Here is a 26,592-nt window from a genome sequence, read left to right as displayed (position 1 = left end):
TAATGTAGTTTTAAGCCATCTGTGTTCTCTCAATCCTGAACCGACACAATCCCTGGAGGCCTGTCTAGGTTATGGCAGCCTCCTAGGCTTTTCTACGTGTTGAAGTGCTGCCTGGACCTGGAATCTCCACAGTGTTATGTTCTGTGTCCCTGCTCCGGATGCTTCCCTCCCGTCTGCAGCCACGCCCCCATGACACTCTCACCTCAAACGCTTAAGTCATATGGCCAAATACTGTAATGCTTATGTTCCAATCCACAGAAAGAAGTCCTCTTATAGGCTCATCTTACATATGATGGAATTTGGAGGAAAGATAACTCCTTCAATTAGGCTTTTGGGGCTGTATGTGAAGGAATGGCTTATATAAATTATATTCTTCAAATACACATTTCCAGTGACAGATTAATTCTGAGGTTTTATTCTTTTCCAACAAAGTATGCAAAGCATCAATATCAACATCTGAGTTTTTTTTTTTTAAATGTTAACACCTAATACAATTCCAATTTAAAGGATTACTTGCACAAAAAAATAAACACATTTGGTATAAAAAATTTATCACTTTAACACCCTTTTTCTTATGATCTGCACCCTGTTTGGTGCAGAGACATATAAAGACTAATGGCACAAATTTGCTTTTACTCTACAGGAGTTTGTTTTTTATGTACCCAAGTACTCTAGAGGACACCAGCCCGCTTTATACAAGAACCATTTTCTTCAGCCTGCTGAATTTAGTTTCACAAAGAAACAAAGCTATAAAGGCATTTTAAAAACAACTGCCTTATATTCTTTTTAGATACACTGACTTTTTGCTCCATTTATATACATACTGTTATATAACAGCTCTTGAGTACAGTACATGCAGCAGAATATGCCTGTTCAATATAAAACATACTTAAAATCTTCTCTTGTTAGAATTCTTTGAAGACTGAATTATTGTAGAATGCCCACTGCTCTGAGAAAATGGTTTGAGAGTACAAATGTCTGCATATGTTGGCCACTGGAACAATCCAAGGCTAACTGGAGTAATATTTATAGCACATCAGTAGTGCATAAATAATTTACTTACAATATTAAAACACAACTAGCAAAACTAATAGTTCAAGATCTTATGATTGCTATATTAATCCTTCTTTAAGTGGTTGCAAAATGTGATTTGTTAAAGTCCTCTATAAAATCTTTAGGATGTCATTTGTTTTCCAAATGAAGAAACTTATTTATGTCTACTGCCTCTTCTCTTCATTGCAGCAGTACACTGTGGACAGTACCATTTCCCTTTTGGTGCCTCTGTCAATCCAACACAGCCATAATGGAACCACTCTATTGGGCACTATAAAACAAATAGAGAAAGTTTTATTGCACCTGTGGCAAGAAATGGATATTTATGAAGTATGAAAATGAAGTCTGCAAAATGACATCCTGTCCTCATAACATAAAGTTACTAGAGACAATAAGAAGGGCAAAAACAAGAGAGGTGAATGAAAAAACTTCACTTCCTAATGTGCACTTCCAATAATAAATACAAAAGATGACAAAATTTGAGCCACCACACCTGGACCCATGCACCTAGAAAAAGGTAAAAATTTAAACCATGCTTAGAAAGTGCATTTTAAACAATCAAGCTACATGTTAAAGCATGGTTGAAATCATATGATTTATCACCTTTTATAAAGGTCTGGGGAGTAAATGAGCTATCTTAGTTTAAAAAAAAAAAAAAAAGTTGAACTGGGATAGCTTACATGACATCAATAAGTAAAACAGCACTACGCTAGAACGATATAAGGGGAGTTGTTTAAATATGTAGAATCTGACAACTCCTAAGAGGAACTAATACAAAAACACAGTTAAAAAGGAGTACACAGTGACTGCACTGGCATACACATTTACTCACATTATACATTTAAAAAAACAAGCACACTGAATTTCTACTTCTGTCTGAGGCTATGTCCATGTGGCCGTGCAGTTTGGACTATTGGGGTGTAAACTAGCATGCTGTGCTGTAACTCCACCATGTGGATGCTAGGGGTGAGAAGCACAAGATATCTAGTTTGCATTAATATAGTCCTCTTTAAACAGCACTACATTAACACAAACAAGGTACCTCTTACTTCATGCCTGTGGCATCCACATAGAGGAGTTACAGTACAGTATGCTAGCATGGGCTGCAGTTCACAACCCTGAAGTCCAAACTGTGGGCCATGTAGACTACCCTTTACATTGCAATCAAACATATCATTCACACTGCTTTTATATTACCTGTGAATTTGCACTATTACCTGCCCCAATTTCTACTGTGCTAATCTCTTGATTTTGCTTTATTTATTCTTGAACCTCTGAGCTCTCTGGCATAGTTGCGTAATGACACACATGAAATACAAGTGGTAGCAACAGTGAGGTAGCCAAGTGTGCAATCTCTCCATAATTGCTCATTCTCTCTCTCTCTCTCTCTCTCTCTCACACACACACACCCCTGCTTACCAAATGTCTACAGGACCAAGACACAAACCATGGAGAACATGAGCCAGATGGAATGCAGACTAGAACTTGCATTCTGGTCACTGGCTGCTACAAGTTCTATCACAAGTCCCTTTCAAGAAGTTTTGCTGGTTCTTACTCTCCCTCACCCAATTTTTTTCTTTTCCAAAACAGATTCTTGAAAAATTACTGAGAGTTTTATCAGTTTTCATTTTAAACTGAAAACTGGAATATACAAGTCATTTTAGCCAGAGGAAAAAACTAATAAAAACTACTTCCAGTGCATGTGCACAATAGTAAACAAAACAAATTCTCATCCCCCAAGTCTTTAGCACTTTGCTACTTACATCTTGGTTATCGCAGCCCACCATTTCACCATAGGACACCTAGTTCAAGGATAAAATTCAAGCTATTAATATAGTAAATAATCAGCATCTTCAATTACTGAATAATTCTATGGCAGTTTTCCTATATAAGCTCTGAAATAAACAACAGGATACTGACAACGTATATGTTGCAATGACATTTATTTTCAACACTAGATTATTTAAAAAAGAAATAAATATTGAAGTCCAATTTGCTTGTCTTTATGCAGAAAGACAGTGAAGTTCATGCAGGTCTCGAGTTGGACATGAAGGGCCAGCACTCAGTGCTGAGCGCTTCTAACATCTGCCTGAAACCTCAATAACATCCATTCCACATTTGTTTATGATCAGTTTCCACTTTCAGATTCAAGAATTTCAAACAGTATCAAATGGCACACTTGTATAAAAAAAACACAAACACAACCAAATGTTTTTATTGGAATTTATAACATTTTAGACGCATAGCTATTAATCTTAGATTGTATAAAAACTCGCTTCTCTGAAATACAGATATGCTTGGACCATAGTCCCAGTTCTACCTCCCCAACCTTCCCTCTTATTTTAAGTAAGAATGGACTTCGCAATCTCGTAGAAATCATCCAAAAACCTGAAAACAAAACTGATCAAATACAAGGGAAATTTACCTGCAAAAACTGCTTAATATTCCAAACTAGTAAACAAAGTTGTTTAAACAAATTCAGCATGTAAAATTAAGTCCTTCCTATAAAAAAGGGGCATGTGTGTAAAAAGGTAGCTTGACCAAGTTTTTGACGTTTCCATTAGTAAAGCATCTAGAGAGCTTCACACATGAGAACAGTCACAAAACAATATTTATAAGCAATAAATACCAGTGATTCAACTCCATTATTCATGTCACTAATGAGTGTATATTGACAGTATTCTAGCCCTGGAATTCTTAACTGTTTCAGAAGCTTAAAAGAAAAATACCCAAAAAGCTACCTATCCACAATATCTTCAAACCCCATCAAAGCAGATGTCTACACTGCCCATGGGGATGACTAAAAGAAACTGAAAAAAAGGGACAGGTTTTAAAATTTTGTCCTTGTATGCTTGAATATATCTGCCATCTCAAAGTACTACATGGCCATTACTAACTACCTACTGTCATTGTGATTTAGTTTATACTTTTTTTTCCTGACAACCTGAAGCAGGGGTAAACTGATATTGGCTACTCCAAATAAGCAGTACCTACATATACATATACTCAGTTGCACTTTGGTTTTGTTTTAGTTATAGTACACAGTATGATTTTGAGCAAGATACAACAAATATGTATTCATTGTACTTTTAAAACAACAACCAAGCACACAAAGTGATACAAAGATCTGAACTGAGTGAGATCCATCAATAAACTGAAACTATACAAGTTTCACACTTTACAAACTAACGTTTATGGGTTGAAAGGCTGAATTATAATGAAGCAGCACATCTGTTGAGGTGCTGCTGAGTTTGAGACTCCTACATACAGAGCACTTACCTGATTACAAATGCAGTAACGTGGCTCATTTGGATCATAGGTCCAATCAACTTGGTTGTTAGAATCAGACTCTGGTATTGCTGCTGTTTGCTGAGACAGTTCTTGTGCTAAAGCAGACGACGAAGAACATGACGACAGAGATGAAGACGACGACGAAGATGAGGACTGCTGGCTTGAAGACTTATTGTTGTTTCTGAAAAATGAATAAATATACTAAATACTTTCTGAAGTAAGACCTGTTCACTCTACTGCCAACTCAACGAAATATGAGGAAACAAGGCTCAGGAAAGTGCTGGAACGAATCTTTGATGAGGTGCCCACATGCTATAGTAATCAAGTGTCATTCTCGAACAGACTGTATTCAGCAAGTAGTGTGAATTCAGATGGATATGTTGCTTCTCTTTGCCAGAGAATAAGAACGACTTTGTATTCTGGTATCCTTACAAGATGGGGGCCTATTATTCCAATTGATGGAATTTAATGTGTTAAAGCTGCCAAATACAACTGACTCATACTTCACAATCACTGCACCGATGGCCTTCATAGGTCAATGTAAACAATACACGTTGTTAATACACAAGTAACCAATGAAATAAATGGGAATTTGTATATAAATTAATCTATATTGCACATGTAATCTTTAACAAAGAGCTGATTTTTGAATAGTCATCTTTACATCCATTCCCCGAAATAAAACCAACAATCTACAACAAGCAGAAAAGTGTAAGCTCTTTGAAGATAAGAAAAACTGTTACTTAGACCGAGAATTGTAAACTGAGCAGTACTTGTGTGCTAACTCATTCCAAGGCACATCACAAAAAGAGAATTGCAATGTCAAAAGAAAACAAATTTAGCAGAGAGCATGTTTAGGTACAAGTTAACAAACAGCCTGAACTACCAAGATCTCATTTTAACTCACCGATGATATGGGACCCCTGGTTCAATTCCCCCAGCTGCCTGATGAGAAGGGATTTGAACATGGGTTTCCCACCTCTCAGGTGAGTGCCCTAACCACTGGACTGTAGAATCACTCTCAACCTGTCCAAATACTTATTTAAATATTTATAAACAGTGGAACAGCTTCAACAGGAGAGACTAAGCAGGTCCCATAATCCAGTGATTAGGGTACTCACTGGCCAGATACCAAACATGTTCAAATCCATTCTCATCAAGCAGAGGGAGGAACTGAACTGGGGTCTCCTAAATCTCAGGTGAACCACCAAACCATTGGGCTAAATATTATAAAAGGGAAGTGCTGCTGCTCCTGCCCCCCACATCCCCTGGTTGTTTTATGGGGCGTTAGGTGTGCTTTAAGAATGCTCCACCGGTGAGACATGCCTATCTTCACCTGATTTAAGGATAGCACTGGGGCTTAGGCATTATATAGGTGCCTGGACACCTAAACTGATGCATTGTGCACATGCCCAGTGGCAGAAAGTAGGCAGTTGAGAACTTCTACAGTGAAAAGTTTAGACATCTTAGGCATCTCTAGTGCTAAGCAGCAGCTGAACAGGGATTTTGTGAGATGTGCCAAAATTTAGGCATTTAAGTCCTTTCTGGATCTGGGCCCTACATTTTAGTATTCTTCCCCCCATCATCTAAACTAGGGGTCTCAAAAACGTGGCCCGCGGAGTTTTATGTTGCGGTCCACTAAGCTCCCTGCCCTCCCTCCCCCAGTTATTTCCTGTGGCCACCAAGCTCCCCTCCCCTGCTGCCCCCCCAGCGCGCCTCATCCCTGCTCCTCTACCTACCTCCAGGCGCTTCCCGCCGCCAAACAGCTGTTTGGCAGCACTTAGCAGTTTCCAGGAGGGAGGGGGGAGGAGCAGGGAGCTGCGTGCTCAGGGGAGGAGCTGGAGAAGAGGCTGGGCAGTGGCAGGGATTTGGGGAAGGGGCTGGAATAGAGGTGGGGAGGGGGCAGAGTTGGGGTGGGGACTTTGGGGAAGGGGCTGGAATGGGGGCGGGGAAGGAGTGGGAAGAGGCGGGGCCTCATGGACAGGGTGGAGTGGGGCCGGGGCCAGGGACAACGGGGGGAAGTGTCAGTGATGCGGCCCTCGGGCCAATGTATTAGACTTCATGCGGCCCTCCTGGTAATTTGAGCTTGGGATCCCTGATATAAACTGACAGACAACATGCTAAACATAGCTGAACAAAATAGAACATACTTGCTTTTTCGACCACTCCGTGAATCTGTGGTTGATGAACTTAATGTTTGTGTTAATGTAGATGCCAGAGCTGATGATGAATATCCAGTTGAGTCTCTGGATAATGAAAATTCTCTCCCTAGTTGAAAGTCATTGTTCTTAAAGGCTTCATAACTGGCTTTTAAGCTGGATGTTCTTCTTCCTTCCTTCATCTAAAGGAAACACTGATATCAGAATAAAGTATACTATACAGTTCCTATAGAAATCACCATGCTATGAACTACTAGCTGTGCAAATATTTTTATTTAAATTGTAGCTACTATCCAGTTTACATTATGGTAGAAGCAGCCTAATGAAAAAAAGCCCACACCAAACCCCCCTTTCCTGCAAGTCTTATGTCATGAAACCACAACATAAAGGGAAGCATAACATTATGAGAAGTCAACTGAAAAAGTGATCATGAGAATTCAAATTAAAAAAAAAGCATAAGCCTTTCTCCATAACCAACATTGAATGGCAACTTTCTTAAGATATTTTATGGAGAGGGGTTACCTGTGCTGTGGCTTGCACTGCTTGAGCTGCTGCCATGGTAATAGCACCAGCTCCAGATCCTGAAGATAATGAGCCCAGGTTATAGGATGCCAGTGGCTGAGAAGAGTTTGCATTGTATGCATTGTTGGAAGAGGATGATGAATTACTGTTTCGACACCCTGGATGAACAAAACACATTTATGAAATTTAAAGTGAAACTAAAAATAGCTTTACATTTAGTAAGCAGAAAAAGTTACAAATAACAATCAAAGATTAGAAACTTCTCTTAATTTATAACAACGCTATAGGAAGGGCTGGTCACGACACATTGCTTATTACTACCATGCATAACAGCCAGTTTGATTTACCATCTTTGTTTGCCCCCTCATTGCATATCAAGACAATGTGGTCTTGTGGAAGGGATTGTGCCTCATGTCAATCCACACTAATCTCTCCAGTAAAGAAGCAGCGGCTGCTCTTTAATCTGAGTCCAGTGCAGTCTTCTGGTTGTAATTTTGATGGCTACAATGCACGTCCTCAAAAAAGTGCAATTTAATACTACTGTAACAACCATACCATTCTTAACAGCAAAATCAATCATATATCCAAGACGATAAGGACTAGAACTTTAACACAATACCTGATTGCAGTTGTGAATTAATCGCTTTGTAAAGAAAGTGCAGTTTCCTAATATTTAGCTAGCATACACTTTACCTAAAGTAGCAGGGCATTTAAAAAAAAAGTAATATATGACCATGAATAGTGGACTATTAAAAATAGCAAAGCACTAAATACTCAAGTTACCAAAGAGTCAGAGACACCACAAACCTCACTTACAAGTAAGTAAAAGTAGTCCATATTTACAAATCAGCCTCTTTTCCTTGAAATAATGTCACCAAGACCACAGTTTCCCTACAGCCCATCAGCAGGCTTGATAAGTGGTATTCACAAAACCAGGCTCAGTTTACAAGACAACAGAGCTCAAATTAAAGGAGATAAAAGGAGACGCAGCAATGAAATTGATCTGATGTTTTGCATACGACTCAAAACAGTTCAGTTAGAGCTTAATTTGATTACTGTGCTGACTTCTCCACCCCAAGGAAAAAGGGACTGTGAATGCATGCATCTTGAAAATGAACAGAAATTCAGAAAAATTTTGAAGTTACAGTATACATGTAGCTTCCTTTCCTCTACATTAAAATATCTGACAATCCAACAACAGGATTCTTTCTTCACTGCTGCTAAATAGCAGGTCTGACCTGCTTCCTAACAGCTGTGGTCCAACCTCCTCCCCACCACTTTGAAAGTAAAAATAGTAAAACAATTTTTTCCTCAAAGTGACAAAAATTTAATTTTTGTGAATACACAATTATAATTTGAAATTTTTACTGTCCCTCCTCCAAGAGGTACAATAAAATATAATTTGGCATTTAGATTACCTGGTGTATTTTCTTTAGAGGCATCTGAAGTGAGGGTAGACAAAAGAGCTTCAGATTTGAACTTCTTTTCAGGAACATGATCTGTTGTACTATGGTGAGAAGATGGATTATGCTTTCTTTCTGTATGAAAAAAACAAACGTAATGTTTACTAGATTTTAAAGTGAATGTAGTACTCAAGAAAGCGAAGAACTCAATAGCCTTTACCATAACCTGGAAAGAATAAACAGGTACTATAACCATACAGCTCTATTAACTGACTTCAGTCCCAACAGAAAAACCCTGACATTTCATTCTTGGGCCTCCCTTGAACAAATACTAACACCACTAAGTTGTGCCAAATGCTGGTGGGGTTTTTGAAATGTAGGCAAACAAGGGTTATGAGGAGAACTCAGGAAATACCTAATTCTGAATAAAACGTTATACATTTGAAATATTTCACCAACACATGTAGTAAAACTGAAGATGAAATGTTCAATTCCAGAAACTTACTCTCTACTGGAGTGTGCGAATGGGCATGATGGTTATTCACTGGCTGTGATGGTGTATCCAGTTCCAGAGAACCTAATATACAATTACAAAAGCAGGACAATTTTTAATGCCAACCTCGAAACGATGCAGTGTAGTTAACTTTAATCTTTCAAGTCATCTTCACTTTTAGATACAAAATCCATCTTTAAGATCTGTATAATACAAAGAATAATTCCACAAAAACAGTTGTACTCGTTTTAGCCAGGAATCCTAGAGAAGGAGTTGGACTTCAAAGCACTGTCTATGCAGCTATTTTTAGAGCACCAGAGCAAGCCCCACCAGCACAAGTCTGTTGATCCAAACTGGGAGGCATTTCCACTCGCTCCAAAACGCTGAACAGACAACCCTCAGTGTCAAGTGAAGCTGAGACACCAAGGGACTGATCCAAGCCCATTGAAACCAAAGGGAACCTTTCCACTAACTACAATGAGTTTCAGATCAGGCATCAGAAGCTGGAAGACTCAGATATGCCATTTTACTGTGCTTTACTTGCTGGTTTGCTCTGAGATAGTTTTATGCTCGATCATGGATTTTTTATTTGTGGTAGATTTTTTACAAAAAGATATGACCTTAGAAACAACGTTTTTCACCGTGTGTCCAAGAGGTCTCAATCCATTAAAAACCACTCAAAAGTCAAAATCTCTACTGAACTGGATAAGCACTAGGACACAACTGCATTTTTAAGGCAAACCTTCAGCTATTATCTGCTTTTGGCTAGAAAAGAAAGACAGATCCAAAAAAGAAAGAATTTCCAAGTTCAGGGAATAACTAAAGGATGTAGAACCTATATTTAAGAGTCAAAGTTTCTTGTGGCACTAGACTTCAAGGAGGCCACACAATCAAGTGATAGGGGAGGCTTTAATGACAAAGCAATTGTTAAGACAATATACAAAATAAAAAACATTTGTGTTCAAATTTATTCAACATCATTTTGGATGGGCTGAAACCTATTCATCCTATCAATGTTAATTATGACTTTAACTTTATCTTATTTAGTTTATCTAATTACAGGACAACAGTTTAGATTGTGAAAAGTTGTCTAAATAATCCAAGAAAAGAACTATAGTTCAATAATTACCCTACCACTTCCACCACTTTTTTTTTTTTAAATGTAGATACTTGGGAATGAACACAGAAGTGCTCAGATGACTGAGACAAGAATTCATTTTAACAGGACGGGACTAAGCATCAAGGTTACATTTTGAGGATATTCTTGGTGTTCTAGCATTACTCGTGTTATGGACTAGCTCAGTGCCTGCCCTCTTGTGAACACTCAATTATACATATTTATTGTTTGGTCACTAAAATACTAGAACCTTTGACCTTTCCTTTTTGAGAACTTGGTAAAAAAGTTGAGCTATACAACCTGCCAAAGCACATTTTCATTTCTAAATATTTAATATTCAGTTTTGTCTTGAGTAACAGAAAGCTCATCTTCCTGATCCCTCTCTCGTCTGACTTAAGTTGCTATCTTACTAGTCCTAGGATTGAAGGAAGCAGATGTTGAATCATTGTTCCACAATTAAAACAGTAATTTTCCTATAAGATTTACTTGAGTTGTAGTCAGTCACTTAAGATGTTATACACATTGTCCTACTGCAAGCTAAACAAACAATTATCTTTTTCTGTAACTGTCAAATTGTTTCCAAAAATATAGAAAACGGGTTTACTGTTTGTTAAGCATTTGATTGCGACAAATCTAGCAAAAAGCATAATGTAGCAACATAAAGGATTAAGTCCAGCCAAGGAAAAAAGTAAAGTTACTTGTCCAAAGACAGACTGGAGCTTAAGTTTGATAATCAAAGAAAATTATTATATTTTTTTTTTGTACAATAGTTACCCAAGTGCACTCTGTAAAATGCTTTTTGGGGCATAACAGCTTTGAGGAAACCCGGAGAAGAAATTTAGCCAACCAGGTATTTCTTTTAAGCACTCTTATTGCCATTCAGCACCCTCTACAAAAACTGGACATAATGCTAGTTTTCGTTTTAATCTTTGGGTCACATGCACTAGTCAGTCAGTGCATCCAGGGTTTTAAGTACAGGTGAGCAGCTTGTTTGATTTGCAGTAAATAAGTTACACTTCACTTGTCCAGAGCAGGTTTTGATTGGCCTGAGCTTCTGGACAGTAGGATTTTCTAGAATGATCAGTTTTTTAAAACTTAAATTAAGAACACATTTGATTTACACAGCAAATATAAACTTTCAGTTGTGCAAGATTACATGTTATTATAATTCTTATTTATGTCTGACTCATATTACCTGATATATTAATAAATAATGCCTTAGCTTAACTTGATTTGGACCTAGTTATATAAGAAACTAAGCACCTTCTAGTTCTCAGATAACTAAAATAGTAATATAGGGGGCAATGCCTAAGCATATAAAGATGTTTTAAAAAATTAGATATATTTTAAAAAGAGCTTCACTCTGTAACAAAGCATTTAAGTTTAAACTCAAAACAGATATTGGAAACAAGCAAAAACAAACTGCTAACTTTTAGCAAAATCTTCTTTTGACAAACAAAATGTTACTTTCTTCAAAAGATAATGGAGTATACTTACGTCTTTCTAGTATTTCTGTAATCCCAGCATTATCTGCCTCAAGTTCCATTTTAAATTTAGCTAATTCTTGGTCCAACTTTCTCAAGTGCCGGTCTACCTGTTTTAAAGCAGATCAATGATGACCTCCAAAACTTGAAATTGTTTAACAGTGATAAAACTCTAAAACCCTTCAGAGGATTTAAGAGTTTTGAATATTTAATGAGATGCATTAGAAGAATGAAGTTTGACAGACTTCAGTGATGCAGGGACTTGCAAGAGGAAACTGCATAATACAGTGCCTTCGAAAAAAACATTGAACTTAAAAACTGTCTTCCATCTGTAATCATACAACAGAACTAACAATGTATGTCACTATATTAGCAGATCAAAGCTATTTTAGCAATTATCAACTCACCAAGATAGTTTAAGATCATAAACCCATTAACAAACAGCAAAGAGAAAGACAGACAAGAAATCATTAAGTGCCTTTGTAACATATTGTACAGGTTTTCAGTTTGTTTATTTTGTACCCCCATGGAATATATAATAAGATTATTTAAGACTCTGCCAGCCCACACATTAAAAAGCCACTTATCTGATGTTTCCTCATCTTCCCCATATTATTCTGTTAATACAGTTAGGATCTTAAATTATTTTGTATTTAAAGAGTATAAGTTCAACATTACAGCAATAATTAAAGGTTTGACTTGTGCACACATGCAATGAAAATTCATTTATGCATTTCAAAAAAAAAAAAAAGAAAAAAGAGCACGCACGCAACACAGTCCATCATTCACCGACACCACTATACTTTTTGCATAAAACAGAACAAAACATTTTAAATGAAGTGGAAACATGGATGTTTAAGTTCTGTGACTTTCACTTTGTAAAACAAGTTTAGTTTATCTTTCATACATTACTCTGGTAACAACTTTTTGTTAATACTTCTGTAATGTAATGGTTCCCCATATAACAAAGTTTAGAATTTCTTAAGACAATTGTGTTATTCACTTTAATCCTTTTGTTTACTTACCAAGTCATAAATCTGATTTGCCAATTGTACCTTCTCATCTGCATCTTCCAAAGCTTTATAGTAATCCTGTTAAGAGATTTTTGGTAACATGATCAAAATAACTTGAGTGGTTCTTTTATGAATAAATTACTGAATTCCTCATTTTGATTTATATATTTCATAGTGAATTACAAATCCGATATAATTTACTGCTTAGCCTTTAAAAAATATTTATAAAGACAAATCTCTCAATGATTAATTCACCTACATTTTTAAGTGATACCTACTTGACATATTTTATCTTTTCTAGAGCAAAAACAGAGCCAGAGTATGAAAAGTGCTGATGTATTCTCCCTGCTATATTTATGGTCTCATTACACAAGTTAGTTTGCTGTAAGAAAGGAAACCTGGGCCTACTTGTTCCACTCTATATTAACACATACATAAACTGATAGAATGAGCTAATATCCAGCATGTTAAATTGTGTGCCACTTCAAAAGGAGCTTTAAAAAAAAAGAATACTTATCACTCATTGTAGATTGCTGATTGGCCCTCTAAAATAAATATGCTCCACTCCCTAGTCATTCAAAAAGCAAACTAAATATAGCTTTGAAGGGAGTTAAGTTCAGCACCGAAGCCCGTTCTACACTAGTTAGGATGACGCAAGGCACCTATGTTGACCTAACTCTGTAAGCTACACTAAAATGTTGCTCCCGACAATGTAACTCACCCACTACACCAACTGAGTAACTCTACCTCCCGGAAAGGCACGGCGCTTAGGTCCATGTAGTTAGACCAACGCAGTGTCGGCACTGCATTACTTACATCGACTTTAGTGGCCTCCAGGAAGTGTCCCACAATGCCCCACCCACGACCAATATGGTCACTGTTTAGAATTTTGCTGCCCAGAAGCCACTACAGAGGTACATGACCCTCCCCTTTTAAAGCGCTACAAATTTTTTAAATCCCATTTCCTGTTTACTCCATGTGGAGAGCTCATCTAGCAACTGCCCAGCTGAACATGCTGGCTACACACTGCAAACACACTCCTGTCTGGAGTTCACAGGAGATGGTAGATCTCCAGAGTTTGTGAGGAGAAGAGGCTGTGCAGGCACAGCTCCGATCCAGCGATAGAAATGCCGTATATCTATGATCAGATTGCTCGGGGCACGGAGGAGAAGGGATACAAGAGGGGCCTGCAGCAGTGCCGCATGAAAGCCAAGGAGCTGCGGCAGGTGTACCAGAAGGCAAGGGGGGCTAAGTCACTCTGGTGTGGAGCCAAAGACATGCCACTTTTACAAAGAGCTGCTTGTCATCTTTGGTGGAGACCCCGCCACCACCCCCAAAGGTCCTGTGGATACTTCAGGGTAGCTGGAATCACAGGCCTCCAGAGTGAACAGTGAGGAGAAGGCATTGGACAAGGAAGAGGAGGAAGAGTAAGGGGGACAGTCGGCAGGGGAATCCAGTGGTGCAGGGAGCCAGGACCTGTTTTTGACTCCAGAGCAGTCCAGCATGGGCGAGCCTGATGTGGGGGAAGGACCTTCTCGTAAGTATGCAGTTTGGTTTAATAATGAAGGGACACATCTGTTCATTTACTCATGCTAGAAGACGTAGTGAAATAACCAACAGAGGTAGAGTCACTGCTTCTCATTCCCCTGTACAGTTAAGCAGAAGGGGCCCTGCAGAGCAGTTTGTTTATGTGCACTGGGATGCCCCGTGAATCCTCCACAGAGGTCGTGAGGAAACTTTCCTGGAGGTAGTCTGTAATCCTCTGATGAAGATTTCTGGGGAATGCTGCCTTATTTCTTTCACTGCGGTAGGACACTTTTTTACACCACTCAGCAATTACTTCAGCAGGCAGTATTGCAGCACACAGGCTAGCAGCATATGGACCCGATGTACAGCTGGATGCATGTAGGAGCTGTTCCCTTTCAGCCTCCATTACCCTCAGGAGTGCAACATCAGGCAAAATAACTACCGCCTGTGGTCTTGTGGTTCTCTCCATCCACACCAGCAGAGTGGCTCAGCCAGATAAGAAGGAGAAAGAAGACGACGTGGGATGACATGTTCCAAAGAGAATCCGTAAGCCTCTGGTGCTTCAGATACCTAGCACAGGGCTTGGAGGACCACCCTTGAGGACGGCATGGACAGGGATAGACCAGAGAGGAGAAAAGCACAGGAAAAGGAGAGAGACATGCAGCATGAGATGCTAGCGCTTTTCTAGCAGCAAACAGACATTCTGGAGGCTCTTGTTGACCTTCATGTTCAACAGACCCATGCTTGCCTCCCTCTGCAGCCCATTGATAACTGCATTCCAGAACCTCCCTATCCCCCACCCCACATTCTATGTGGCATCTGGGAACACAAGAGTACCCGTACCACTCCACCCTGGGGGAGATCACAGACTACCACGGCTGCACATACACTGACCTGAGACACACCCAGTTGGTGAATGTGTTTGTGAAATGAAAATGACTGTTCTTTCCCCCTCAAAGGCTTTTTTCCCTCTATTTATAAAGTTTCATTCAGTTACAAATGTGTCTGTTTGCATGGGTCTGGAAACTTAATTCATCTTTATTAATTCACAATTTAGGGTGGTTGGGACTGATATTATTCACAGATAACAGCAACAGGTGCATGTGCAATGTTATATTACTATAGACTCATTACAAGGTTGCCATAAACATACAGCTAAGGATAGCCTAGAATTCCTCCTTACCTGTAAGGGGTTAAGAAGCTCAAATAGCCTGGTTGGCACCTGACCAACAGGACCAATGGGGAAAGAAGATATTTTCGAATCTTGGGGGGGAGGGAGGGAGGAAGGTTTTGTTTGTGCTCTTTGTTTTGTGTGGGGGTTCTCTCTTGGGACTGAGAGGGGCCAGACAGAAATCTATCTTCTCCAACCCATCCCAATCCAAGTCTCCAATATTGCAACCAGTACAGGTAAGCCAGGCAAGGTGGATTAGTTTATCTTTTATTTTTCTTGTGAATTTTCCCTGTGCTAAGAGAGAGGTTGATTCCTGTTTTCTGTAACTTTAAGGTGTTGCCCAGAGGGAAACAGTCTGTGTTTTGTATCCGAATACCCTGTAAAGTATTTTCCATACTGATTTTACAGAGATGATTTTTACCTCTCTCTCTCTTTTTTTTTTTTTTTTTTTTTTTATAAAAACCTTCCTTTAGGAACCTGTCTGATTTTTCCATTGTTCCAAGACCCAGGGGTTTGGGTCTTTGTTCATTTTGTAACAAATTGGCTAGGATATTATTCTCAAGCCTCCCCAGGAAGGGGGTGTAAGGGCTTGGGGGGAGCGCTGGGGGAAGAGGAACTCCAAGTGGTCCTTTTCCCTGGTTCTTTGTTAGATCACTTGGTGGTGGCGGCAGCATTACTTAAACCCAAGGTACCAGGGAGAATTTGTGCCTGGGGAGTTTTTAACCTAAGCTGGTAGAAATAAGTTTAGGGGGTCTTTCATGCGGGTCCCCACGTCTGTACCCTAGAGTTCAGATTGGGGAGGGAACCTGACCGTTCATACCAGGGTGCAAAAAACCCCAAACCAAAACAAAAATAAAAAAAAACGAAAAAACAAAAAACCACAAAACAATGCCAGGCAGAGCAACCTACAGCAACACACACTACTGTGGCTCACTATTAAAATGGTCTTTCAAAGCCCCCCTGAGCCATATAGCAGCTCCCTGTTGAGCAATTCTTATAGCCCTGGTATCTGGCTGCTCAAAACTAACAGACAGCCACTCCACCTCTGCCCTTCACCCCAGCAGAAACTTTTCTCCCTTTGCTTCACAGTAGACAGCTATAATCAAGATTTTTTTTCACTAAGGTCTAATCTCTTGAGTAGACAATACCAGCCAAAAGGCCGAAGACACATTCAACAGTGATTCTACATCTGCTGAGCCTCTAGTTGAAGCACTCTCGGCTGCTGTCGAGGTGGTCAGCATACAGCTTCATGAGCCATGGAAGCAAGGGTTAGGTTGGATCTCCCAGGGTCACTATTGGCATTTAAACATCCCCAGTGGTAATCCTCTGGTCTGGAAAGAAAGACCCTGTTTGCAGCTTTCTGAGCAGGCCTGTGTTCTTAAACATGCGTGCTTCATGTACCTTCTCTGACCAGTCTGTGCCGATGTTGGTAAAACATCCCTGGTGATCCACTAATGCTTGCAGTACGATAGAAAAATAGTTCTTTCTGTTGATGTACTCTGTGGCAAGGTGGTCCAGTGCCAAAATAGGGATATGAATACCATCTATCACCTAACCACAGTTCAGGAACTTCATTGCTGCAAAACTATCCACTATGTCCTGCAAATTGCCCAGAGTCAGAATCCTTTGTAGCAGGATGCGATTAACACACACTTAACAATAGCTTCACAGCAACCCCCATGTGGATTTTCTGACTCCGAACTGATTCCTGACTGACGGGTAGCAATTGGACATTGCCAATTTTCACACAGCTATCACCCCCCCTTCTCCACTATCAGTGCAGCTCTAATTCTGGCATTGCTGCGCCAGAGGCTGGGGCAAGCTCCGCACACACTTCCAGGAATGTGGCCTTGCACAGCCAAAAGTTCTTCAGCCACTGCTCATTGTCCCATGCCTACATAACGATGCGATCCCACCAGTTAGAGCTTGTTTCTTGGGCCCAAAACTGGTGCTCCACTGTCTGCAGTTCCTCCATGAGTGCTAACAACAACCTTGATTTGTGTCTTTCTATGTCCCACAACAAGCTAGCCTCCAAGTAATCATCATGTTTCCCACAGCTCCACTGGCAGATCTGCAAATACTGCAGGATCAGGCTTGTGCTCACAATGCTCACCATAATAGTGCAGAGCTGTGCAGATCCGTGCTTCTTACAGAGATGACAGACAGGCGGGTTTGAGGGGCTTTTGAAAGCGGCACAAAATATTATGGGATGCAAATAAAATTATGGAATGGAGAGACCTGCATCATGGAATGTTGAAACCATGTTCCCAGTCACCCCTGTGTGATTTGTTTACCCCAAGGAGGCACTACAAACCTTTCCCAAAGCATCCTGCGCTAGATGTTGGCAACTTGCACAGTGGGATAGCTACCCATGTTGCTCTGCTCTCTGCATCGATGCAAACGCTACTAGTGAGGACGTGCACGCCGACACAAGGAACATAGTGTGGACATGCAAAAGCGATTTAATTACTGCCTCAGCTGTATGTCGACGTAACTTAGGTCAACTTAATTTTGTACTGTAGACTTGCCATGAGGCCCTGTCTATAGTAGACAACTCCACTGATTTAACTAAATACATTTAAAACTGATCTAGTCAAACTGGTATAAACCCCTAAAAACAGACACTTAAAATTTGTTTAAGCCTTGCTTATCAAGTTAGCTGTACGTTTAAACTGATATGTCTTAACCTGGTACGAATCCCTGTGTAAACTAGACAGATTTAAACTCTATGTTTGTTAAACTAGTGCAACTTTCTAGCACAAATATTTAGCTGCCCTCCTCTGCAAAAAGGGAGACTGAAAACTATCCTGCTTAGCTGAACATATTGGGTGAAGTCTTGACCCCACTGAAGTTAATGGGAAAACTTCCACTAACTTCAATGGAATCAAGTTTTCACCCCATTATAAAGGATTCCATTCATGTTAGTTAAGGAACAAAGAGAATTCAAAAGACCTTTAGCTTCCTGATATCAGATGAATGTAGTCTCGTTACATATTTACATTTGGGTTTTTTGGTACAATACTTATCTAAACCACTCAAGCTGACATTCTCACTCCACCAGTACAAAAAGCTTAGAACCAAACCACCCCTAAGGCCTGGTCCACATCTAAAAATTACACTGACCTAACTACATCACTCTGAGCTGTGAAAAAATGTCATTTGGTGAGGACCAGACATAAGATCCATGGGAGAAAAATCTTATGGACCTCAGGTCATCCAGGGCTGTGAGTGGGTTATGCTTTCATAACCTTGATCCCTGACTGATTACTGATAAATTGAGTTTCATACTGGGGATCCTTGTGCAACCTAATTAGGTCAACTTAACCGTCACTGTGGTGCAGTTAGGTCGACAGAAGAACTCAGGTGGATTACCTATGCGGATGGAAAAACCCCTTCTGTGGATATAAGAAGCACCTACACTAGTGGTACACCTGGAGCACCGCAGGTCTGCAGTACAGGCATGGCCTCAGTGTTCCAACTCCACAAGCTGAAACTCAATTTATCTGTAATCGGTTGGGACTCATCGTGATTTGAACATGAAAGCATAGCCCACCATAGCGCCAGATGACCTAAAGTCCAGAAAAAATTCCCCCCCAATGGATCCTGAGTCTGGTCCTTACCACATGTCCCTTCAGACTACTTTCTGGGTAAAGCATCATCCTATAGCAATTCAGCTTCATCTAGAGGTTGGCAAAGAATACAACCCATTGGATGGAATACCAATACTTTTCAGAGTAGCAGCTGTGTTAGTCTGTATTCACAAAAAGAAAACGAGGATTTGTGGCACCTTAGAGACTAACCAATTTATTAGAGCATAAGCTTTCGTGAGCTACAGCTCACTTCATCAGATGCATAAAAGTGGAAAATGCAGTGAGGATATTTTTATACATACAGACCATGAAAAAAACGGGTGTTTATCACTTCAAAAGGTTTTCTCTCCCCCCACCCCACTCTCCTGCTGATAATAGCTTATCTAAAGTGATCACTCTCCTTACAATGTGTATGATAATCAAGGTGGGCCATTTCCAGCATAAATCCAGGGTTTAACAGGAACGGGGGGGGGGGGGGGGGGAATAAGGAAAAAACAAGGGGAAATAGGTTACCTTGCATAATGACTTAGCCACTCCCAGTCTCTATTCAAGCCTAAGTTAATTGTATCCAATTTGCAAATGAATTCCAATTCAGCAGTCTCTCGCTGGAGCCTGGTTTTGAAGTTTTTCTGTTGTAATATTGCAACTTTTATGTCTGTAATCGCGTGACCAGAGAGATTGAAGTGTTCTCCGACTGGTTTATGAATGTTATAATTCTTGACATCTGATTTGTGTCCATTTATTCTTTTACGTAGAGACTGTCCAGTCTAACCAATGTACATGGCAGAGGAGCATTGACAACTGATGTCATTTAGGGGTGGAGTAAAAGTGATGAAACCACCTTACATAAGAGTTTCTGAAGAATCTAAGGGAAGACGCTTCTAAGGCTCAGCACAATTCCCTCCAAAGAAAGTCAGGGCATTTATTCTGTTTTATCCCTTACACGTACGGGAGCGGGGGGTGAGATGATGTGGCTCTTGTTATTATTGATCACCCTATCACTGACCTGACTGACGTCACTTCATGTTTCTAGCATTTCAAACGAACACTACACTGTACTGACAAAAAAAATTGTAGGAAAGCTTCTTGATTAGTGCTAATTTTCCTTTTTTTAGTAAGTGCAATTTGGCACACTCAAAGCCGAATTCAGGTCACAGTTCTCCACATTTTACAGTCAAAATTAAGGGAAATTAATATTAAACTACCAATCTCTGAGTTATATATTTTTTTATAACATGACCCACTCCTGTAGTGTCCTTACCTTTTTGATTGACGTCATTTGTTCTTCTCTCCATTCAGGTTTGTTTTTCTTCGCATTCATAAAAAATTCATTTACTCTTTGTTCTAGTTGATCCATTGCATCTGCAGCACACAGAAGATTAAAAGAGTGTTACCATCTCACATATACAAATGCTGTGTATTTTGAACAGGGTGGTGGGTTTTTCCTTAAACCAAGAAGAATTGGTGGCATGTTTTATCAAAACTACTAGAGAAAAAACAAGCAGCTGAGCGAGGGAGAGAATTATTTACCTTGCAATTCTGCTTCTTGGAAGTCATTTGGGTAGGATTCTCACTCCAGGATATTGTGCTCTCCAGCATGAGACAAGCAGGGCTCCAAGTTCTAAAGGTTTTTTTGGTCCCTAAGACCAGTGGCAGCAAGCTGAAGCAAGCCCAAACTCCTCACCCAGCTTTAAACTGCTGACCTTGGAACTTTCCAGCCAATTACAATTTGAGCAGGAAACAAAGTATCCTCCTAAGAAATAAAGTCAGATAGAAAACCAAATAATTTAAAAATAAATGCCTCAAAAAGGTAGAGCAATAAACAGAGAAGAGAAAAACCCATCACCTTCATATCAAATTCCCCTCCAACTATGTGAGGAAGTGGGAAACTATGTGAAAGTCCTGCCAGAATGGTATCCTCAATGAAGTAGAATTGCAAAGTAATTCCCCATTCTTGCCAGATACCACCCGAGGAAGGATTCGGACTTATGTGAGATCTACAGCTTGAGAGACGTCACAAAAGGAAAAACTAAAGCCACTAATTCCACAGCCGTCAGCATGAACAAGGAAAATGCCTTGTTTGGTTCATTTCTTAAAACAAGGAATGGAAATCTCCCAAAAGCAACAAGCTTAATACTTCAGCCCGAGGTAGTGTTTAAACAAACAAAAAAACTTTCAAAAGCATTTGATCAGCTGAAATAGGGAACATCCCCCACCAAAAAAAAAAAAAAAAACAAATCAAGAGGGCAAGAAAAGTTAAGGTTTCCTTATTTTGGAATTAGATTCTGCAAGACCTAGAGACCGAAAGGCCAAATCCAAGTTACAGTATTTGGTAAAATGTATGGAACAAAGACAATGACTACTTTGCACATGATCTGAGATAGAAACATTTTCAGGTGCAACAGCTGAGGTCACCCTGCCTCAATAACATGAACCTTGAACACACACTTCCAGTTTCAGGCCAGCCACTTGACACCATTGCAAAATATGATCTCACAGCTCCAATTGCTGGTATTGTGCAGAAAATGGAGTAAAATAAAATATGAAGTGGAACCGGCTTTCTAAGGGATTTAGTCACTCCACGTAAACCACCAAGAGATCTTTTGGCATCCAGCATATAGAAAAGAGCCTCACCAAGATGGGAACGAGCCCTGGAAACAGTGCTGGAAATATGAGAGGCTCATCAGTATAGAGCTTTGACAAAACCTCAGAAAGGAGTCTCACATGAGTCTATAGCACAACCTTCTAAAATTTGGGGTAAGGTATTCCAGTCACTAAAGCCTGAAGCTTGCTCACTTTATGGACTGATTACATGAAGGAAAGTCAACTTTCATGTAATTAACCTAGACTCATATGTATACATGAATGATTCAAGAGGAAACTTCATCAGCTTTTTTCAGACCTACTTTAAGGAGGTCCCGAAGAGTGACAAGCCCTGCAAGAACCTGACAAGCGGCTGCAGAGACAGCAGTTTATCACAGGCTGAAAAAGCTACTACATAGACCCAGACTGAATAAGCCTTTTATTGAACTCGAAAAGAAGAAAAATGTAGTCAAGTAGTTTCTGAGCAGGGCAAATCAAGGGATCGATGCATGCCTATGTGTACACCACACAATTTCCACTTGCTTTTTTAAATCCTTTGGGGAAATGGCTTTCAAGAAGCCAGGGAGACAATATGTCACTATATATTGAAGGCTTTTGAAAACCTAGTCTTACAGCCCATGCAACAATGGCTCATGATCAATATGCCCAAAGAGCTTATTCTCCCTTTCCCACCAAGACAATAGATGTAGTCAAAGGAATAAAGTGGCCAGCTATCTAAATACTCCAGAACCATTAAAAAGCCAATTTTTTTGCTGGTTTAGTATCTTTTGGCCTCAGCTGATGTTCACTGTGAAGCCAAGCCTTGAACTCTGTCACGGTTATAGAAGGCTGCTTTTGAAACAGAGGTTTCCCTCCCTTCCTTTGTGGGAGGGGGGCCAAGAGAATGAAGGGTGGCCTTTTCATTCTTTGTCTTCTTAAGTCCTCAATGAGATCTGGTACAGGGTACTTCCTTCAACTTTTTCTTGATCCTCTGATAGCAGCCCTTATGGGCCAACTTTTTAAAGGTTGTGGCTCTTCTCCTGGGCAAAAAATTTTACCAGGGCAGAGGCATTTTCCAGATGTTGGCCTTTGGCTATATAGGCCTGGTAATCCAAGACCTAAAGGGTTGAAGTTAAAGACTTTAAACACTTCACTTGAACAAATTCCCATGCTGAGTCTCAGGAGACTGGTCACCATTCTGTTGTTCTTTGCTCTGGCCATGACTGTGATGGGCGAAACAGCCAGCCATGTTATATTTTTCCATGACTACCTAGTAATGAGAGGTCAAAGATATGGTGCAAGAGTAATTTTAACTCTAACAGAAGGGGGTTCCTGGCCCAGGTATCTTGTAAATTTCTAAGCCAGCACCAACTCAAGTCAGTTGACTTACACAACTGTTTTAAAAGTTTTGGGAATGTGGGACCCTCACATTGAATCACTGTCTTGCCGCATCCCAACAGTCCTCTGGTTTATCTGTGGTGTCCAACTTGCAGCCATGATCACAAGCAGCTGGACTGGAAGAGATAAAAAGAGTGCCTGGAATTTCCACAATGCTTTGGGAGGCTTTGACACCGACTGCACAAGAATCACTGGGGTAACCAAGGTCTGGGTCAAAGTTTTTTCTGTTGACTCCCAGGACACTGGAGCTGATCTTGGTATAAAAAATGCTCTAACTGTGTGAAGAGATTCACCAGCTTCCCTAAGCAGCACCTGATCATGAATGGAAAAGAGATATTTGGGGTCTCAATTTGGAAGCTGCCCAAGTCAAAGGGCTGCTGGTTTTCTCTCGGTGCCACCTACTGACATTTTAAGGAGAAGCAACGCCTTACTTAACAAGCCATAATTCAGTACCAATGACATCAAGCCATGAAGCCGAGAGAGCACTAAGGCTGAGACGCAGGTCAGATCACGTCCCTGGTTTTAGAGGGCTGGTTCAGCATGCTTCAACAGAGACTGTGAAACTGACCAACCAGACTCACCAGGCAACATGAAGTCCCAATGCTCACAGATCAAGACTGGCTCAGGCTTTTACTTCAAAAGCCTATGATCTGACCTGTTGCTAGACTTATGGAAGTCTTCAGGGTTGTGCCTCAAAGTGGTATTCCCCATACATGAGTTCACTGGATTACATTTGCAAACAGATCTAACACCTCTACACTGCATGCCCAAACCACTTTACTTGCTCATCCATTACAGACTGTCTCAAGGATGTATTCTGATGCTACCGAGTTGTCTTCCTCCTTGTCTGAGGAATCAACAGACAACATATGGAAAATCAAAGTAAAATTATTTAAAGTACGATGCTTCACAGCTTAGCGTCTGAAGTCACAAAGGCTTTGTGAAGAACTATACCAAAGCAGAGACCTAATCATGGGCAGAAATCTCTGTGGTATCCTGTCACAGAAGCCCTACAGGCAACAAGAGGTCAAGGGAGTCCAAAAGGTATGGGTCCTGAAAACAAAAAAAAGTAGGGCTGTCAATTAATCGCAGTTAACTCATGCGATTAACTCACAAAAATTAATCGTGATTAATCACAGTTTTAATTGCACTGTTAAGCAATACCAATTGAAATGTATTAAATATTTTGGATGTTTTTCTACATTTTCATATATATTATATTCTGTGTTGTAATTGAAATCAATGTGTATATTATTTTTATTACAAATATTTGCACTGTAAAAATGATAAACAAAAGAAATAGTATTTTCCAATTCACCTCACACAAGTACTGTAGTGAAATCTCTTTGCCATGAAAGTACAACTTACAAATGTAGATTTTTTTCCCCTTATATAACTGCACTCAAAAACAAAACAATGTAAAACTTCAGAGCCTACAAGTCCACTCAGTCCTACTTCTTGTTCAGCCAATCGCTAAGACAAACATTTATGGAAGATAATGCTGCCCTCTTCTTATGTACAATGTCACCTGAAATTGAAAACAGGCACTCTTACGGCACTGTTGTAGCTGGCATCGCAAAATATTTACATGACAGATGTGCTAAAGACTCACATGCCCCTTCATGCTTTGGCCACCATTCCAGAGGACAGACTTCCATGCTGATGACGCTTATTAAAAAAATGAGTTAATTAAATTTGTGACTGAACTCCTTGGGGGAGAATTGTATGTCCCCTGCTCTGTTTTATCTGCATTCTGCCATATATTTCATATTATAGCAGTCACGGATGATGACCTAGCACATGTTGTTCATTTTAAGAATGAACAACTTTCACTGCAGATTTTGACAAAACGCAAAGAAGGTACCAATGTGAGATTTCTAAAGATAGCTACAGCACTTGACCCAAGGTTTAAGAATCTGAAGTGCCTTCCAAAATCTGAGAGGGACGAGGTGTGGAGCATGCTTTCAGAAGCATTAGAAGAGCAACACTCCAATGCGGAAACTACAGAACCCAAACCACCAAAAAAGAAAATCAACCTTCTGCTGGTGGCATTTGACTCAGATAATGAAAATGAACATGTGTCAGTCTGCACTGCTTTGGATTGTTATTGAGTAGAACCATCATCAACATGGACGCATGTGCCCTGGAACGGTGGTTGAAGCATGAAGGGACATAAGAATCTTTAGCGCATGTGGCACGTAAATATCTTGCGACGCTGGCTAGAGCAGTGCCATGCGAACACCTATTCTCACTGTCAGGTGACACTGTAAATAAGAAGCGGGCAGCATCATCTCCTGCAAATGTACACAAACTTGTTTGATTGACTGGCTGAACAAGAAGTAGGACTGAGTGGACTTGCAGGCTCTAAAATTTTACATTGTTTTATTTTTGAATTCATTTTTTTTGGTACAAAATTCTACATTTGTAAGTTCAACTTGCATAAAAAAGAGATTGCACTACAGTACTTACATTAGGTGAATTGAAAAATACTGTTTCTTTTGTTTTTTTACAGTGCAAATACCTGTAATAAAAATAAATATAAGCATTGTACACTTCGTATTCTGTGTTGTAAATGAGGTCAATATATTTGAAAAAAATTAATAAATGGTATTCTATTATTAACAGTGCAATTAATCAATCGCTTGACAGCCCTAAAAAGAAGTAAATAGAATGACTGAGCCATAAGTGGACAGCAAAAAGGAACACCAAGAGGATACTTAAAGAAGGGTGAACGCCTGACAAAGCACAGGTAGGGTACCAGCAGAAGTGGAAGGGACTTGCAGGGAGCTCCTTCACCAAGCGGGGCAGGAGGAGAGGTTTCAGAGGCGGCCACCAGCCTCCTACGGGGGGAGCAGCTGAAGCTCCAGCCCGCTGCCAGGGACTTGAGGGCCAGAAATGCAGTTTGGGAAGTGCCACCTTGCCTTGCCCTAGGGACCAGCACAAGACCCAGCAATGAAACTCCTGCCCACTGTCATCGCCGTAGGGCCTCGGCAGACCCGAATTCAACCCGGTGTCATTTCAACGCACCCGGCGCTCCCCAGCTCAGGGTCACGAAGCAGCCGGGGACGGAAGGGAAAAGCTCAGCACGTTTCCGCCCAGCACGCTCCGCCCCTCGCTGCATGAGGAGCCCCGGCTGCTCCCCAGCCCCGCACGGACCCTGCGCCGCGCGGGCTCCCGTCCCGCAGCGCCCGCCGGCCGCGAGAGTCCCCGGGGCCAGGCGCGCTCCCCGCCCCGGCTCAGCCCCCGCGGTGTCCGCCTGGGCCGCTCCCGGCAGCGGCAGGCGAGGGGAGCGGGTGCGAGTCGCGCTGCCACCGGCGGCCCGCAGCGCCTGGGGCTGAGCGCGCGGGGCCGCCCCCGCCCCCGCCGGCGGGGTGGGCGGGAGGTGGGCGGGGCTCACGTACTCTGCACCTGCAGATCCATCTCGCGCATCTCAGTGAACCTGTCGCGCAGATCCATGGGTAGCTGCTCGATCACTGCGGGGACACAGAGGGGAGGGGGGAGAGAGGAGTCAATCACCGCCATGGGAGGGGGAGGGGGAGTCCCCGCGCCACCGCCCCCCCACTCCGCTCGGCCACCCGGCCGGCCGGGACCCCCGCCCCGCGCACACTCACTCTCCAGATAGTCCTCCAGGTACAGCATGGCGGCAGCGAGGCCAGCGCTAAGGGGCTTCTCGCTAACGGGGGATCGTCCCTTCCAATATGGCGCCGCCGCCAACAACACCAGCAGCTCGACTCGGCGAAAACAACATTGGCGGGGGACGGGGCTCGCTCCGGCCCTGCGCCGATTGG

At 41.1% G+C, this 26,592-nt stretch overlaps 1 protein-coding gene across 3 annotated transcripts; it reads right to left on the bottom strand.

The window, feature by feature from the left end:
- Nucleotides 1-418: 418 nt before the first annotated feature.
- ING3 (inhibitor of growth family member 3) lies at nucleotides 419-26,592 on the bottom strand. 3 transcript variants are annotated; one of them, XM_074942310.1, is made up of 12 exons: nucleotides 26,416-26,486; nucleotides 26,213-26,277; nucleotides 20,085-20,185; nucleotides 12,548-12,613; nucleotides 11,536-11,632; nucleotides 8,934-9,005; nucleotides 8,444-8,563; nucleotides 7,026-7,183; nucleotides 6,495-6,685; nucleotides 4,333-4,525; nucleotides 2,817-2,855; nucleotides 419-1,324 (listed from the first exon to the last, which is right to left on the bottom strand). In XM_074942310.1, exons 3-12 carry the CDS (start codon nucleotides 20,178-20,180, stop codon nucleotides 1,208-1,210), a joined length of 1,149 nt encoding a protein of 382 aa, XP_074798411.1. In that variant the 5' UTR covers nucleotides 20,181-20,185; nucleotides 26,213-26,277; nucleotides 26,416-26,486; the 3' UTR covers nucleotides 419-1,207. The 3 variants fall into 3 exon arrangements, with proteins under 3 accessions (XP_074798411.1, XP_074798410.1, XP_074798409.1); XM_074942309.1 differs by lacking the exons at nucleotides 26,213-26,277; nucleotides 26,416-26,486 and adding exons at nucleotides 20,354-20,576; nucleotides 25,832-25,971 and having other exon boundaries at nucleotides 420-1,324; XM_074942308.1 differs by having other exon boundaries at nucleotides 425-1,324; nucleotides 26,206-26,277; nucleotides 26,416-26,592.

Source organism: Natator depressus, chromosome 1 (assembly GCF_965152275.1).
Source record: "Natator depressus isolate rNatDep1 chromosome 1, rNatDep2.hap1, whole genome shotgun sequence".
NCBI classification, from domain to species: Eukaryota; Metazoa; Chordata; order Testudines; family Cheloniidae; genus Natator; species Natator depressus.
Note: the sequence above shows the minus strand (reverse complement) of the source record. Positions and strands in the feature narration are given on the sequence as shown.

Excerpts from the sequence above, each read along its gene's own strand:
- ING3 (XM_074942308.1), bottom strand. The coding sequence starts at position 26,443 with ATGCTGTACCTGGAGGACTATCTGGAGA. Across the intron at positions 20,186-26,205 it reads GATGGATCTGCAGGTGCAGA|ATGCAATGGATCAACTAGAA; the intron begins GTACGTGAGCCC and ends TGTGTGCTGCAG. Across the intron at positions 1,325-2,816 it reads TGGGCTGCGATAACCAAGAT|TGCCCAATAGAGTGGTTCCA; the intron begins GTAAGTAGCAAA and ends TTTGTTTTATAG.